We start from the raw sequence: 15,202 nt of genomic DNA on the forward strand, positions 1-15,202 counted from the left end.
CTTAAGTTGGTACAGAGGGAGGCTCTAATAGTATGCATTAGCATAGGCCAGCTGACATGTTATAGAACATGGACTACCATCTTCATACAGGAGGCCAGAAGAAGGAACAAAAAGTTCCTCAGGAAACGAAGAAGGTCAAAGCAGGTCCCAACTGTGCTCTCCATTTGCGGTTTAAAAGACAGACTGCTATCGAACTTCACTCAAGGGTTCTTAGCCACTGTAGTTAGAGTCGGAGGAGAAAAAGCAGAACTAGGCCAAGCTTCACCACCCAACAAAGGTGGAGGGAGAACCAAAAACCAGAACTTCTGTCTTGTATTACACTGGAGGTTGCTCTGGCACATCCACTGAAACACTGCTGACAGACACGCTTTAAATCTGCATTGGCCACAGAAATGTTCTTGTCCCAAGTTAGGATGATCTGTGTGTCATCAGCTTAAGAGATCTTCTGCACTCCAAAGTACTCCACCAGGGTTGCCAAAGGAGACATGTAAACATTAAATAATGTCGGAGTCAAGGCAGAGTCCTGTGGGACCCCAAACTCAATGGACTTCGGGTTGATGCAAATGACTAGATCCACACCGACTGACATCTGCTCAACAGAAAGGAACCTAGCCAGGCCAAAGCAGTCCCATCCATCCTGATGTCCTGCAAGTGTTGCAACAGGATAGGATGGGACACCATGTTACACTTTGCCGATAGGTATAAAAGCATCAAGGCCTCTTTCTTCCCGTTGTCCACGGCCATGTTAATAGTCACTGAGACCTCAACCAAAGGAGACTCAGTGCTGTATCCGTATCCAGGGTGGAAGCCCAATTGTGAAAGATGCAACAACTTGTTAGCCTCGAGATAGCTGGAAAGTTGGATGTCAATTAGTTTCTCGAGGATCTTAGAGAAGGCAGATAACAAAGAAATTGGTCTATAGTTGGCGAGTCAGGTCTTATCTGATAAGGGTTTTTTTAGCATTGGGATTAGTCTAGCGTTCTTCCAGCAGCTAAGATAAATGGATTGGTTCAGAGAGTTATTTAGAAACACATTCAAGGTGGAATTTATGGCCTATGGATTAACCCGCAAGATTCAGGGAGGGCAACAGTCATCGGAAGAGTCCGACTTACAAGCTCTATGGGCTTGCTCAGAATCCTCCAATGAAATGGGGGAACTGTGTTAGAAAGCAAGAAAGTGGAAGAGGAACTGTCAAGGGCTGAACTCGAAACCAAACTGTCTCACTGCTATTAGTGTTAGTAGATACCCTTTGGCCATCTGACCAGTGAGAGTCAATGCTGTTGTTAGTACCAGCAGCCTTTAAGGATTCAATAATGCCCCAAATCTTACTCTCAGAAAAGTCAGAGAGTTGAGAACAGAGTTTTGGCGAGGCCTCCAAAGGCTAAGGGAGAGAGAGGGGATTGGTAAATTTCTTAGTGATTTTAAAACTTCTTTAGGTAGATTGCTAGACCTAGCGATATCGTCAACAAAGTGCTGATAGTATTGATAGGTGGATGAGAGAAAAGATGCACAGATGGCTGGATGGGGCAACGGGTGAGTTGTTGAAAATGTGAAGGGATGGACAGATGGATGGATAATTAGATGGAAGGGTAAATGGATAGATAGATGGAAGGAAGGTAAAAGGAATTCTTCTAAGGGGTGTTGCATTTGGTATGTTGTAAGTGGGGTGGTGGTATTTACATTTTCTGGCTGCTACTTTGATAGCATGTAAGGGATTCCACTCAGGTTGACAGTTTCCATACTTCCCATACTTTTGTATGCCATTCAACCATTGCCGCTCCGTTATTGACTGATCTAAACCGGGGTTAAACTGGTATTAACAAGGTGAACCATTTGTACATACACATTTACCATTTGGTAAAGTGAAAATATGTTTGAAAGTGATGAAACAGCAAAATAATATGGCTAGGCAATGAGCAACAAAAAGCTGTATTATTTTCATTTTGTTGCCATATATTTTCGTCAGCGGCCCGTGCAGGTAAGAGTGGTGAGGAGATGGGGACTTCGACAGACGGCAAGGGAACATTAATTATTTATATAATTTTTTTATTGCCACAAAATTCCAGTAGCTCTGCTCAATAACTAAGCGGCATGAGATCACGAGGGAGGGCGGAGTTTTAAGCATCATTGATGCTGGACAACCTGGTGAAGTGAGAAACGGCTGTATGAGCAGGGGGCTTCAATGAGAAGCAGAGCTGAATTAGCAAATGGCATCTACAGTAGGCTTTGCTTTTCTAGCTATCAGAAGTGTGAATATATGTTCAGTCATATTTAATACTGGCATAAATCAGCAGCCATTATAAAAGCAGTCATCTTGTTTCCTAGTCCTGCTATTACTCCTTGTCTTTTCACTGGAAGAACTGCCAGCCAGTTTGGAGACTTCTGGGCAGCTATTTAAGGTGAGTGTAATCCTGTCCTTTCTCTTGATGATCCTTTCGGGCACCCTTACCGTCATCTTGGCATGCAGATAGGTTGTAATTTCACTGTCGGTCTCGGAGACACGTTCGGCATCATCCTCTGGTCCATGTGACACGTACAGGGGACTACTTTCACCGTAACCAGAGTCTCGTCTTGAGAGGTCAATCGCCTCGCAGCAGGATGGCGGCATCTCAGTGTAGGTGGGGACCGCCTGGGCCACAAACCCGAGACTAACTGCAATGATCAAAAACAGACAAACATCATTATAGGGATGATGAAAGTGCCACCATAGATTCATGACAATTCAAAAACACATGGAATCTGATCCGGCAGCAGATCTCATAGTTTAGTACCCTGGCCTTCCTTGACCATCATTGCTCCCCCACCCAGCCACCGCACTGCTATTGGGATGCCAATATTTTAAAGCTCCTGAGAGGGCAGTTTTCACATCCAGGAGCTCCCTCTGTGTGCATACTTCCTAAAGGGAAAGACAAAGCATGGTGAAGGCTGGGACTATCGAATGCCGAATATCGACGGGACAGGATATTGTTTCCACAATATTGAGGGTCAAAATGTCAAAAGATACATTTCTATACATTTTTTTATATCTAACTCCACATATACGTACCATAGTGATATACATTTTCAAGGTATGTAGGTGTGGAGTTAAGAATAATACATCTTTACCTCTCTTTGTGCACTTATCTTTCAATACTTAGTCCCACAATATTGTGGAAACAATATTCTGTCCTGTCGATATTTGGGATTCGATATTCCCTAGTACAGTCCAAAGGATGAGTAACAGTAGCTTGGAATCCAGGAGGTATCATGAGATACTTCAGTCATGACCCTTTCTGATATTGACATCCTGCATTACAGGACTATTACACTTAATGCAACTATGCAAGCCTGTTCAGGAGCCCTCTAAGGTAGGTCTCCAATAACTACCACATCCACCCTTCTTTGACACATCACTGGGTGAATATTTGGGGAGTGTGTGATCTATGACAATTCCTTACTGCGACCATGTGAGGTAATGACATTTTGCATCTATTATGAGTGGTGCTGGACCTCCTCATTAGTCATTTTGCACCTAACTTTACTGAAAATGGGGGGGGGGTAGGTTAGTGGAATTACTGGGTCAATATGAGTTTTGAATCAATAAATCGGCCATACCTTCGCAGGACATCCGTGCTTCTGCACTGATTGCTGAAGGTTTACTGCCAGTTTGCTCCACACTTAGTCCATTTTTTCCTGCTGAAATGTATACAGTAAAATCTTGGGTGTGCGGAGCCCCCTCATCACTTTAAATTCTCATTCGGCCAGTAACTTCAGTTACCAGTCAAAGCGGGATTAAGAGCTAATTTGTTCTCGGCCCCTTAAGGGCAAAAGGAGAAACCAAAGTTTTTACCTTTACACTATGATCGATCTAACTTCAGGATAATTATCGCCTCTTCAACACTTCTGCCACAATGTCACTTGCAATAATTGGTGGTCAATGTTCTGTCTATGATGCTTTTGGAGCCACATATTAAAAACATGGCATTCTGGAAATATGCTTTACAACCTACACATATTCACCAGTATCATAAATTCCTTAACTTCACAACACAGAGTTAGCATGTTCTGTAGAAATGTGTTCCACTCAGTCTGAACTCTGCTCTAAAAGTGCTAATGGGAGCTGGAAACTCCTTCCAACAGTTCCAGTAGAACATAATGGTCAAAGGCATCCCTGGTCTAGTAAAATGTTCATTCAGGTGGCCTTTCTTCATCATGCATAGACATCAATCTGCTAAAGACACACACAAGAGCACTGGGCCCATCGAGTCTTCTGCTCCCAGTACATTCTTACAACTGCTACCTGACAGAGTTAGGAAGACTGGCAAGGTGTTCAATTTCCTCAAAGTGGTTATGCACCTATCTGTACTCCCACACTTGGCACGTCTACGTCTAAACTCTTTTCAACCGCATAAAGCTTGTTTGTTAGAATTTAGACCCCTATATTTAAGGGGACCAGGCGTCCCGGTTTACCGCATTCAAAAACACCCCTTAGGCAGTATATATTTCACTTTACATCTAGTATTATGTATACATAACTAGAAAGGCCAAGCAACGCACGTTTTTAAAAAGAAAATAGAACTTTTTAATTATCCAATATTAATTTAAATACAAAAGATAAATATATATGACACACTGCTATCCTATGAGCAATCTGAGAGAGCATATCCAATGACAATTCATGGTCTGGTTATGAATTTATAGCGTATATCAGAAAGGATCATTTCAATTGTTACACAGAACAATTCATACATTTTTTTATGGATCATAAGTTGGCTTAGATCATAGTTGAGGCTTGGTATACTCTCCTAGGATTTTCCACCAGCTGTCCCGGCAGATTTCGGCAACCAACTGTGGCTCATGTCCCGTTTTTAGAGGGGGCTCAAATGAAAACAGTGAGAGACACTTTTTGGGTATTCTAAAGCTGTGCTAGTTAATAGCTGTTATAAGCAAGCAATTTAATTAACAGGTATGATGCTGGCTGTAGAAGTTTCATTTTATGTGTTTTCTTAGTGCCTCTTCTGTGATCCTACGTTGTAGCGAGCCGTCATTCTGCGCCATTCCGTTGATGTAAAATTATAGTCCTTCTATTTTTACAAAATGTCCCGATTTTGGTTCTCAAGATCTGGTCACCCTACCTAAATTGCAACAGAAATTATATTATATTATTACTTTGTGGCCGCATGTAGACGGTGAGCTATGGTTTCAATGGTGAAAGTGGGGATAGAGGGCATTGTTTTATGACAAGCGAAGTCCCAGTGGCTGGAGTCAGTTCTGTCGGATTGCTTTTGTACCTTGAAATCAACTTTGGCATTGGCAGACTCTGTCACAAACTACAATAGGTTTACCAGGTTCAACTAATGCCAGCTGGAACAGATTTCCACCCCCATCTATGTGTTCCTGTGTTGTGCAATAAGTGAAGGCAGCTTTTAGACGCATGGCTTTTGTTGTGGTTTCATAGTGACCACATTTTAGCTGTGAGGAAAGGCCTAGTGCGCTCTGACTTTGATGTCAAGGCAGTTTTGACAGTACTTTACAGTTCACCTGTTTTGTTACTTTCGGCTATTGTTAAACATTTTGGGCCAATGTGCTGAGGCGGCTGGGAGCAAGGATGATATTTTGCTTGATTTGGAAAACCGTGGTCCCGATTAAGAAGGACTTTTCAAAGAGTAGAAGTAACTTACCCTTGGGGCACTGCTGGCTTGCTCCATTGGTAGCTTAATTTGTGCCTATGTTTGCCGCTGCTCTGTCTCAAAGCTTATTTCGCAACGTAAGCACTTATTTCTCAGAGGCCGCCACAGTGTTTCTTTCGGCATACATATTTAAGAAAAATTGATTTTTAAAATTCAATACAAACTAAAATAACCATACCACGTCTGGTTCGGTTTTAAGCTTTGGTTACATCCAATAATCCAGATTGGCACAGCTGTTGGAGTGTTAGGGTTAGAAGGTAACGGTGGTACTGGCATTTGGCAGCTCTGGTATGCCATGCAAGCTGCTGCGGCCTCTCGGGAAATACTTCGGGCCCTGGAACTCATGTTTTGTTTTTCCAAATTAAGCACTGAAGCAAGGAGTCCTCCATGCCTACCCTTGACTTACTCGTAGAACTCAGTAGTAAGTTAGGAGAACTAAAGAGTGAGTGGCAGCAAAATCTTTGCACATCCTCCCCCCATGGGTTATGTAGGAAGTACCTCTGGGGCAATCTAAGCTATGTGCAAGCGAAGATGACGACAGCACCGGAAATGCCTGAATAGAGTGAAATAAACGAATTGCAGATGGAGCAGGCAAGCAAACCATTTGGTCTGGTAACAACCAGTGCATGCAACTTCACATGAATGCAGCTAGCCGGACGTCTTAACTGCTTTCTCTCCTTCACTCCAGAAAATATAAATATTGACCAACCCAATATCCACCATAGCCGATGGAACGGAGATCCAAACATCCAGCGCTACACAACTCATTTGACAACTTTTGTGAAGTAGTAGCACGACAATAAAACATCTTACTGTAAAGATAAATAAATACCCTTGGAGGTAGTACTGTGCATTGGCACCTTTTGGAAAAGTCCCTAGGGAATTACTGAAAAATATAGCACAACAGTTAAAGTGACAGCTACAGCTTTCAGCATCTGCATTTGAGCAGGCTATGTGCGCAGAGGCAGTATGCCATGTTGATTGTATGCTGTCACCTTAGATTGTGTCTCAACCAATGGTCCTCGTACATTTACTTTATATTATGGGTGAGATGCTTCCCTTCTGTTTGTGTACCCACACTTATTGTTAGACGCATTGACAAGCGATCAATATAGTATGTTCTTCCAAGGGAGATATCTTGTGTTGACATTTAAAACAACACATACCAAGGTGTGAATAGAAACCTGTTAAATAAACCTCGGTTTCTACAAAATGGAGTTAAAATGGATACTGCTTAGATTAAACTGGAGCGATCATATGTTCAAAGTGCAACCAACTCGCCACCTAAGCCCTACTTTTATTCCATGTTATTAACGTCTCAAAAGGATCAGCTGTTCCGTTTGGTGCCCGACACCTGACAGTGGAACTCACTGGTGCTTTGCCAGAGAAAAAACAATTAGGAGGTGAAAACCTACCTACTTGCACAAGCCTATTCAATTACCCAACAGAGGTTGCCTCCACCCAGACTGACGGCATTGGCAATCTTACCAGTGCCAAGAAACACCACGGGTGTGAAGTCCGCTGCACAGGAACCACATAACATAATATCAGGTGCACGGATACTTGGGCAGGTAGCCTCCTCTGAGATGGAATATAGCATTAATGCTCTTGGTTTCAGCACAATGCCAAAGTGAAGAAGGGCACTGGCAGAAATGCACAGGGAGGATAGTACAGTTCTCCATTGCTTGCAGCGAGACCTGAAGTTGGGTGGATTGGGTTTACCATAGGAGGACATAACCACCACCCTTGCCCGGAGCCCACCCGACGACCCCACCGACCCCGACACTGCCGCCCGCAACCTCAGACAGTGGATCGACAACTGCGCCAAGACCCTCGCCCCGTACAAGAAACCCTCCAACAGCCACACCAGCAAGAAAGCCAGCTGGTTCACTGAAGACCTCCAGGCCTCCAAGCAAACCTGCCGAAAGCTATAGAAGAACTGGCACCGTGAACGAACACTGAACAGCTATGCTGCCCACAAGAACGCCACCCACAGACACCATCACCTCATCAGATCCGCCAAAAGGGCCTCCTTCAAAGACCGCCTAGACAACAACGCACACAACAGCAAAGAGCTCTTCAACATCGTGAGGGAACTCTCCAACCCCAGCTCCAACACCAACGACATCCCACCTTCGCAAGACCTGTGCGACTCGCTGGCCACCTTCTTCCATCGCAAGATCGCAGACATCCACGACAGCTTCAACGCCACGACCGCCCCGACAACCACTGGGACCTCCGCTTGCTCTCCTGGACCAACATAAATGACGACGACACCGTCAAGATCATGAACACCATTCACTCCGGATCACCGTCAGACCCATGACCACACCACATCTACAACAAAGCCAGCACCGCCATCGCACCCCATCTCCGGAAAGCCATCAACACTTCCTTCGAGACAGCAACCTTCCCTGAGAGCTGGAAGCACGCCGAGATCAACGCCTTACTCAAGAAACCCAAGGCAGACCCCAAGGACCTCAAGAGCTTCCGGACCATCTCCCTGCTCCGGCTCCTGACGAAGGTCATCGAGAAGACTGTCAACAAACAACTGACCCGCTACCTTGAGGAGAACAGCATCCTAGTCCCGTCCCAGTCTGAGTTACGCAGCAACCACAGCACCGAAACTGCCATCATTGCCGCCACCGATGACATCAGAACCCTGCTAGACAACGGAGAAACCGCGGCCCTCATCCTCCTGGACCTGTCAGCCGCCTTCGACATGGTCTGCCACTACGCACACGCCTCCACGACGCCGGGATCCAAGGGAAGGCCCTGGACTGGACCACCTCCTTCCTCTCTGGCAGAACACAGAGCGTCCGCCTCCCCCCTTCCGCTCCGAAGCCACCGAGATCATCTGCGGAGTACCCCAGGGCTCATCCTTCAGCCCAACGCTGTTTAACATCTACATGACACCGCTCGCCCACGTCGCCCGACTGCACGACCTCAACATCATCTCATATGCCGATGACACCCAGCTGATCCTCTCCCTCACCAGGGACCCCCACACCGCCAAGACCAACCTCCACGAAGAAATGAAGGCCGTCGCCGAATGGATGAGGAGCAGCCGACTGAAGCTGAACTCGGACAAGACGGAGGTCCTCACCCTCGGATCCACCCCCTCGGCCTGGGACGACTCCTGGTGGCCTAGCGCACTGGAAACAGCTCCAACACCCACCGACCACGCACGCAACCTAGGGGTCATACTCGACTCCACCCTCTCTATGACTAAGCAGGTCAACGCCGTCTCTTACTCCTGGATCCCCACCGAAACGAGAACAACGGTCACCCAGGCCCTCGTAAGCAGCTGGCTGGACTACGGAAACGCACTCTACGCAGGAGCCTCGGCCAAACTCCTGAAACGACTCCAACGCATCCAGAACGCCTCGGCACGCCTAATCCTCGACATCCCTCGCCGCAGCCACATCACACCCCACCTGAGAGACCTGCACTGGCTCCCCGTCAACAAGAGGATAACCTTCAAGCTCCTCACCCACACACATAAGGCACTCCACAACACCGGACCAGCGTACCTCAACAGACGACTCAGCTTCTACACCCCCACCTGCCAGCTCCGCTCCGCCGACCTCACCCTCGCCACAGTCCCCCGCATCCGAAGAGCGACCTCCGGCAGCAGATTGTTCTCCCACCTCCCCGCCAGGACCTGGTACACCCTCCCCATCCACCTACGGCAGACCCAAGACCTGCTGACCTTCGGAAGACTCCTCAAGACCTGGCTCTTCGAGCAGTAGCAGCATTACGCCCCCCCCCCCAGCGCCTTACGACCTTCACAGGTAAGTAGTGCGCTTTACAAATGCTATGATTGATTGATTGATTCTATCAGAGGTTCTATTTATGTCAACTGTCCACATGCATGAGGAGAGCTTTAACCCCACTTTGTTAGCCCAGAATGTTGTCTCAAGTGCTTTTGTTTTTTACAGATCCTCTTTCTGCAAGGCAGTTAAGCAGAAGCCCGATCAGTAGTCTATATTTCACCATCAGTACATAAAACCAGTACTTAAGTTCCAGGTGCTAGGCACCGGAACTCATTTAAGGGCACCCAAACGTATTTGTCATCATCAAACTTTGACCCAGAGCAAGAGGGTAAAAAAGAAAAAAGGGCAAAAGAAGAAGGAAGATAAATAGAGGATGAAAAACAGTGACAGAAAGAAAGCAGGGATGAAAAACTACTTTCAAGAATGCGATAAATAAACTGAAGTTGAAGAGTGGTGGAAGTAAGAGGTACTTAGTGGAATCAAGGCAATTTATGAACCAGGCATTTTGCAACCCCTGCAGCTGACTCCTAAGAAAAACTTTGGGCCCTTATATATTTATTTATTTTTACAAATCATAATACCGAAGTGCGATACCCTCATTTGAGTCTTCTTTAGAGTCTTTAAGGTGTTTCAGAGGTGTGAGAAATACCATTCCGTCATACTCTGAAGTCTTCAGTAACAATATGTATGAAACCACCAAAACAAACATTTTATACAGCAAAAATCAAATGACAATGTAAGTGTTGTATACATTTTTAATTGAGGTTATTCCGAATCCAATGCTTCTTTCTGCTAGATCTATCAGCTGCTGACTCAAATGTCTGAGCACAAGCACCATCTGAAACTAGTCTATTTTAGGTCTGCTTTTAGCTCTCTGTGTCAAAAGACCACTTATGGGCCATATCAGAAACTTGCAGAGGGCTCGCAGTCAGTCCACTGCTAACTATTGGTTGACTTTCATGCCACAATCATTTGTTACTTCTAATTAAATGGTTTTCCTTCCTCATCTTGACTGTGCCCCTCCCCAAGATCTTACTTTTTTTTTCAAAATCACTTTCACGCGCCTTTATATTTTTTAATTTGCTGATCCATGAAGCATACACCATCTTGGGACGGTAAATAAATAATCAAAATGGCAGCTACATTATACTATGTGTGCGCATGTGAACTCATACACATCATCCTGCTCTTTTATCAATTTTTTTTTTAATTTGCTGCACAGGGTCAGCCAAAAACGTAGGCAAAGCCCATAAGTTGAAAAAGCGTGCCTTATTAGCTTTGGCAGTGCTTGTTAAATATAGCATTTCGGTGCATTTATATGCTAAAGCATGTCTTTTTTTTATCAGAGTGATGATGCTACTTGGCTAATGAGACTCCTCTCCCGCTCACCATAATCCCTTTATGGATATTTTCAACTGTCCAAACCATGTTTGGGGCATGTCTTCCAATTTCCTCCACGCTATCAATATCATTATCAGTTATTTTTTTGAATTCTTTACTTGGAGTCCACTCTAGAATCCGAGCAGACAGACCTCTGACGTCACGGTCCACGTCACGTAGCTCTCCACTCTCTGGTTCATCCAATCGTTCGCACATCCAGAAGCTTCCCTGCCCAGCCTTCTGCACGTGCTGCCTCCGCGCGCCAGAGCGGTTTCTGTCGGGTGGTGGGGCGTGGGCTGCCAGCGGTAGTTACAAGCTTCGGCAGAACAAGTCGACTGTTACACATCTGATAGTCCTTGCCAATTCCACCCACGATTTGGGCATCGCCTTCCCTCCTCGCCTACCTCCGCCTTTTTCGTGACACCTTGTTAAAAGTTGTTCGACGTGCGTTTGTGTCACGGGTGGAGCCGTTTTGTTTTCTTTCAGGTAGATACACCCAAACAACACAATTCCAAGTAATCTCGCCGGAGTCTTTTCCCTAAATCTCTTCTTATTGTGCTCAAGGACGGGAGTGATCGCTGATGACTCACTAAGCCGGTGCAGGTAGAGGGAATTTTATCACCTCTCTGGTTTCTGTTCCACCCCGGGAGGGATTCGCAACAGTGAGGGCCCGGGGGTGACCACTGTACAATCAGTATGGGAACTGTTACACCACGTTCACATCAGTTCCTTAACGGAAAGCGCCAGTGGAATTTTGCGGTGGGGGGGATCAATTTATGTGGCACGGTTGACTGAATTAAGCGACAAGAAAAGGCAAATTATGCAACCTAATCCGACACATTTTATGATAGGACTGCTTCATAATTTTGTATGCAGCAGATGACGGTTTATGTAGTGAATGGTGAAAGCAGCCAATAAACGTGTGAGAAAACACACAGCGGCCGCAGAATCGCATAATTCCCTCAATGGAGTAACACAGGCCCCTACCACCCCTGTGGCGCATGGGTGAATGGGCGCATGAGTGATTTGGCCTAAATGGGGCCCCAAACCTTCATTGTGGCCCCATTCAGCCCAAGGTCAATTAATATCTTTTGAGTTAAGGGAAACTCAGGGCCCCCCCTGTCACATTCATAAGGGGGGACCCCATCATTTAGTGTTACACCACTGAATGTCAGTGGTCCTGCTTATGCATAAATGCCTATATCAACAAAACCAGACATCTGAGCGTACAGTCTAAGTTGTAGGGCAAAGGCTGTATGGGCGGGTGGAAGGGTTAGTTCTTCCTAGGCCTAAGAAGTGAGGTCTACAGAAATCCTAGTCACTGGGAGGGCATAGATTCCGATCTCTAACCCTGAAAGAGGCAGGATAAGGGAAGAACGTATACAAGCATTAAAGTACAGAGTCAGCAATGGATAATGCACCAGCAAAGTAAGCCATACAATGTGTCTTAGGTACGATGGGCAAGTCACAAAGCAGGTAGTGTTTTTTTTGCACACCACAAGACCTTCATTTTGTGCTGCAATTACTTTACTAATCAGTCGCATCGTAAAATTCCCATTCGCAAGCGCTTGCAAAAACTCCTGTTGCATGAATATGTATGAGGAAGTAGCCCTCATAACAACTGACTGTGAGTGCAGGTGATAGGGGCTTCGATGGGCAGTAGACTTCAATTCCTACATTCATATTTTGTTTGAATTAATTTTTTTAAGCAGCCCTGTCAAGGGTGGAGACAAGGCTGCTTTAAAAGCAAGCATATGCGAAAGCTATTGGCTTTGTCAATTTATTTTTTACATGTTGCACAGCAGCGCAAATTGATGTTCAACATGGCTAAAAAAAAAAGCACTAGCAGTCAGCCAGTACTGACAGCCTCATGGGGCTTTTTTTTGCTTTAGGCCATGTTGCACAGCAGCCCGCGCTGCTGTGCAATACGTATAACAAGCATTGGCATAGCCAATAGGTCTCGCCTTTGGGACCTTATAAGTGTTTAGCCATGCAACAGTTGCATAACTAAAAACTTATAAGGTCCCAAAAGCGAGACCTATTGGCTATGCCAAGCGGCCGTGCGGCCGCGAAAGTGATCACGATCAAACATCAAAGCAGCCGTGCGGCCGCGAAAGTGAAAGTAATCGCGGTAAAAGCGGCGCGTGCTCCCGCGCACATGCACTGTAGCTCTAGGCTGGCCTGGTAGCGCTTTTTGGAGACCTCTCAATAAGTCTCACCAGACCAGCGCATGCGCTGGGTCAGGCGAGACCTAAAAACTGCATAGGGGTAGTGAGGGGGGATAAGCAACACAAGGGAGGAGGGTGGGAAACACAACTGAAAGCGGGAGGATGTCCGAACGTGGATGAAACAATGGAGAGTAGGAGGTTGAAAGAACAGAGCGGTAGGAGGGTAGGGCGGTGGGTGGAACAACAGCAAGATTGAAAGAACAGAGAGTGAGAGTAGGGCAGGGGTAGGTAGAAAAACAACGGAGAATGAGAGGAGGGCGTGGGGTGGATGAAAAACAGAGATCGGGAGGAGGGTTGGGAGTGGCTGAAACACAGTGGATAACAGGAGGAGGGTGGAGGGTGGGGGAAACACAACCAAGAGAGGGAAGAGGGGTGAAGGAGAGGGCCTGCAGACTCTCTTTGAAGATGGCTCAAATAAAGTGAGACTTCTATCACTTCTGGACTTCACCCAGGAGCAAAAGGAGTCCAATCCCAGGAGACATTTTTAGTCCATCAGCATTGACTACATGTGGATCTTCCCAGGAGCAATAGGAGCTTCTCCTCAAGAGGCACTGTTAACCACCAACAGCAACTTTATGGAGACCACCCAGACGCGATGGGGCCTAACCCCAGGAGGCACCGTTAGATCATCCGTATTTGCTACATGGTATCTACCCTGGAATAGTCGGAGCCTGGCGAAAGGCAGCACTCTGAAACCACTGGTAATTATTTTACGGAGTCCACCCAGGTGAAGTGCCAGCACAGACTCATGAGGCAGTGTTAGACTGGCAGTAACTACTATAAGGTATCCACCGAGAGCACTAGTGGCCCAACCCTTGAAGGCACTGATAGGCCACAAGTAAAGTTTTGAGTGCATACCATGGAGAAATCCACCCTAACTGCATGCACTAACTGGTTTCGATCGAGGGTACCTGCAGGAGGAGGATTATAGCTTGAGAGGAAAAGGAAGGGGGAAGAGATAAGGACCACGCTTCTTCCAGGAGGAACAGGTTTTCTGGCCCTAGGCCTGTTCCATGCCTTAAAAAGTCCTGACAGAGAAGAGGATTCAAGAAGCCACCTTTAACCTCTTTACCCTTTACATGGACAGGTGGACTTAATGATCTGAATGGGGGGATTAAATATTTTGGCCGGATAGCGAAGGGAGGTGGGCAAACGCTAATTGCAATCGCTTTTATATAGGAAGCAGGAGTATAGCCAGGCCCTACATGTGATCAAAAAGCAACCAATGTGAAACACAAACTATGGACAGACATTAGACCCCAGATACTACAAAAACACAATGCAGTTCAAATGGAAGTGCAGAAACAGCTAGAGACATTGTCTTCCGTTTGCAAACTCAGCATCAGTGTAACTCCAGATTGAGATTAATGATCCCAATTAATCTGTATATAATAGATAAAATCCACAATTCGGCTAACTGCGGGTTATGGGGAGATCAGAGCTCCATGCTCACGGTGGAGGCAGGGCGTCATTAACACAAGGGTACCAGGCCACTGATCTTTGCTGTGCCATCTCTCACTTTAAAATGACAATTGCCTGGAAAGGAAGGAAGCCACTGGAGGAAGGTGACAAGAGCGGTCATTTAGACCAATGGCTTCCAGGGAGAAGGAAGCGTAAGCCAGCCCCTCTATGCGGTTCAAAAGCAGACACAAGAAACATAAGCGATGTGCAGAGATTAAGCTCTAGTACTTTAAAAAAAACTTTACAGTTTATATCATCCTCAGAAATTCAAATGAATGTGAATAAACCTACAGAGGCATTTTTCCACATAATAAAAACAGCCCCCATTTACCATATCAGCATCAAAGCAACTCCGCATTAACATGCAATTTAGCATTTCATGTATTGAAAACGCATAACCTGCATAAAAGTGCTAAATGTGGGCCACCCAATCTCCATGCTCAGGGTGTGGGCAGACCGTCTTCAGCAGAATGGAAGAAATACTCTGCTCTTTCCTATGCTGTCTATCCAATGCCTCGTAGAAGCTTGCTCAGCTAACCATAACTGGCCAATTTCAGGGCACTTTAGGTTTTGTTGCAGTAATTATAACTTCATTTTAACTTTGTTTTTACTGAATTGTTGATTTTTTTTGTTTTAATTACATCAGTATCTTGTAAGCAGAAGAAACCATACTTTACAATTAAAGGTT

The 15,202-nt window shown here is 45.8% G+C and overlaps 1 protein-coding gene across 1 annotated transcript in view; it reads right to left on the reverse strand.

Moving 5' to 3' along the window:
* The window catches only part of OVOL1 (ovo like transcriptional repressor 1), a 44,957-nt gene that overhangs the window by 9,331 nt on the left and 20,424 nt on the right, over nucleotides 1-15,202 (reverse strand). Inside the window, exon 2 of the mRNA XM_085625845.1 lies at nucleotides 2,450-2,652. Coding sequence (XP_085481971.1) covers nucleotides 2,450-2,652 — 203 coding nt within the window. The remainder of the gene's footprint in view (nucleotides 1-2,449; nucleotides 2,653-15,202) is intronic.

This window comes from Triturus cristatus, chromosome 9 (genome assembly GCF_964204655.1).
Source record: "Triturus cristatus chromosome 9, aTriCri1.1, whole genome shotgun sequence".
NCBI lineage: Eukaryota > Metazoa > Chordata > Amphibia > Caudata > Salamandridae > Triturus > Triturus cristatus.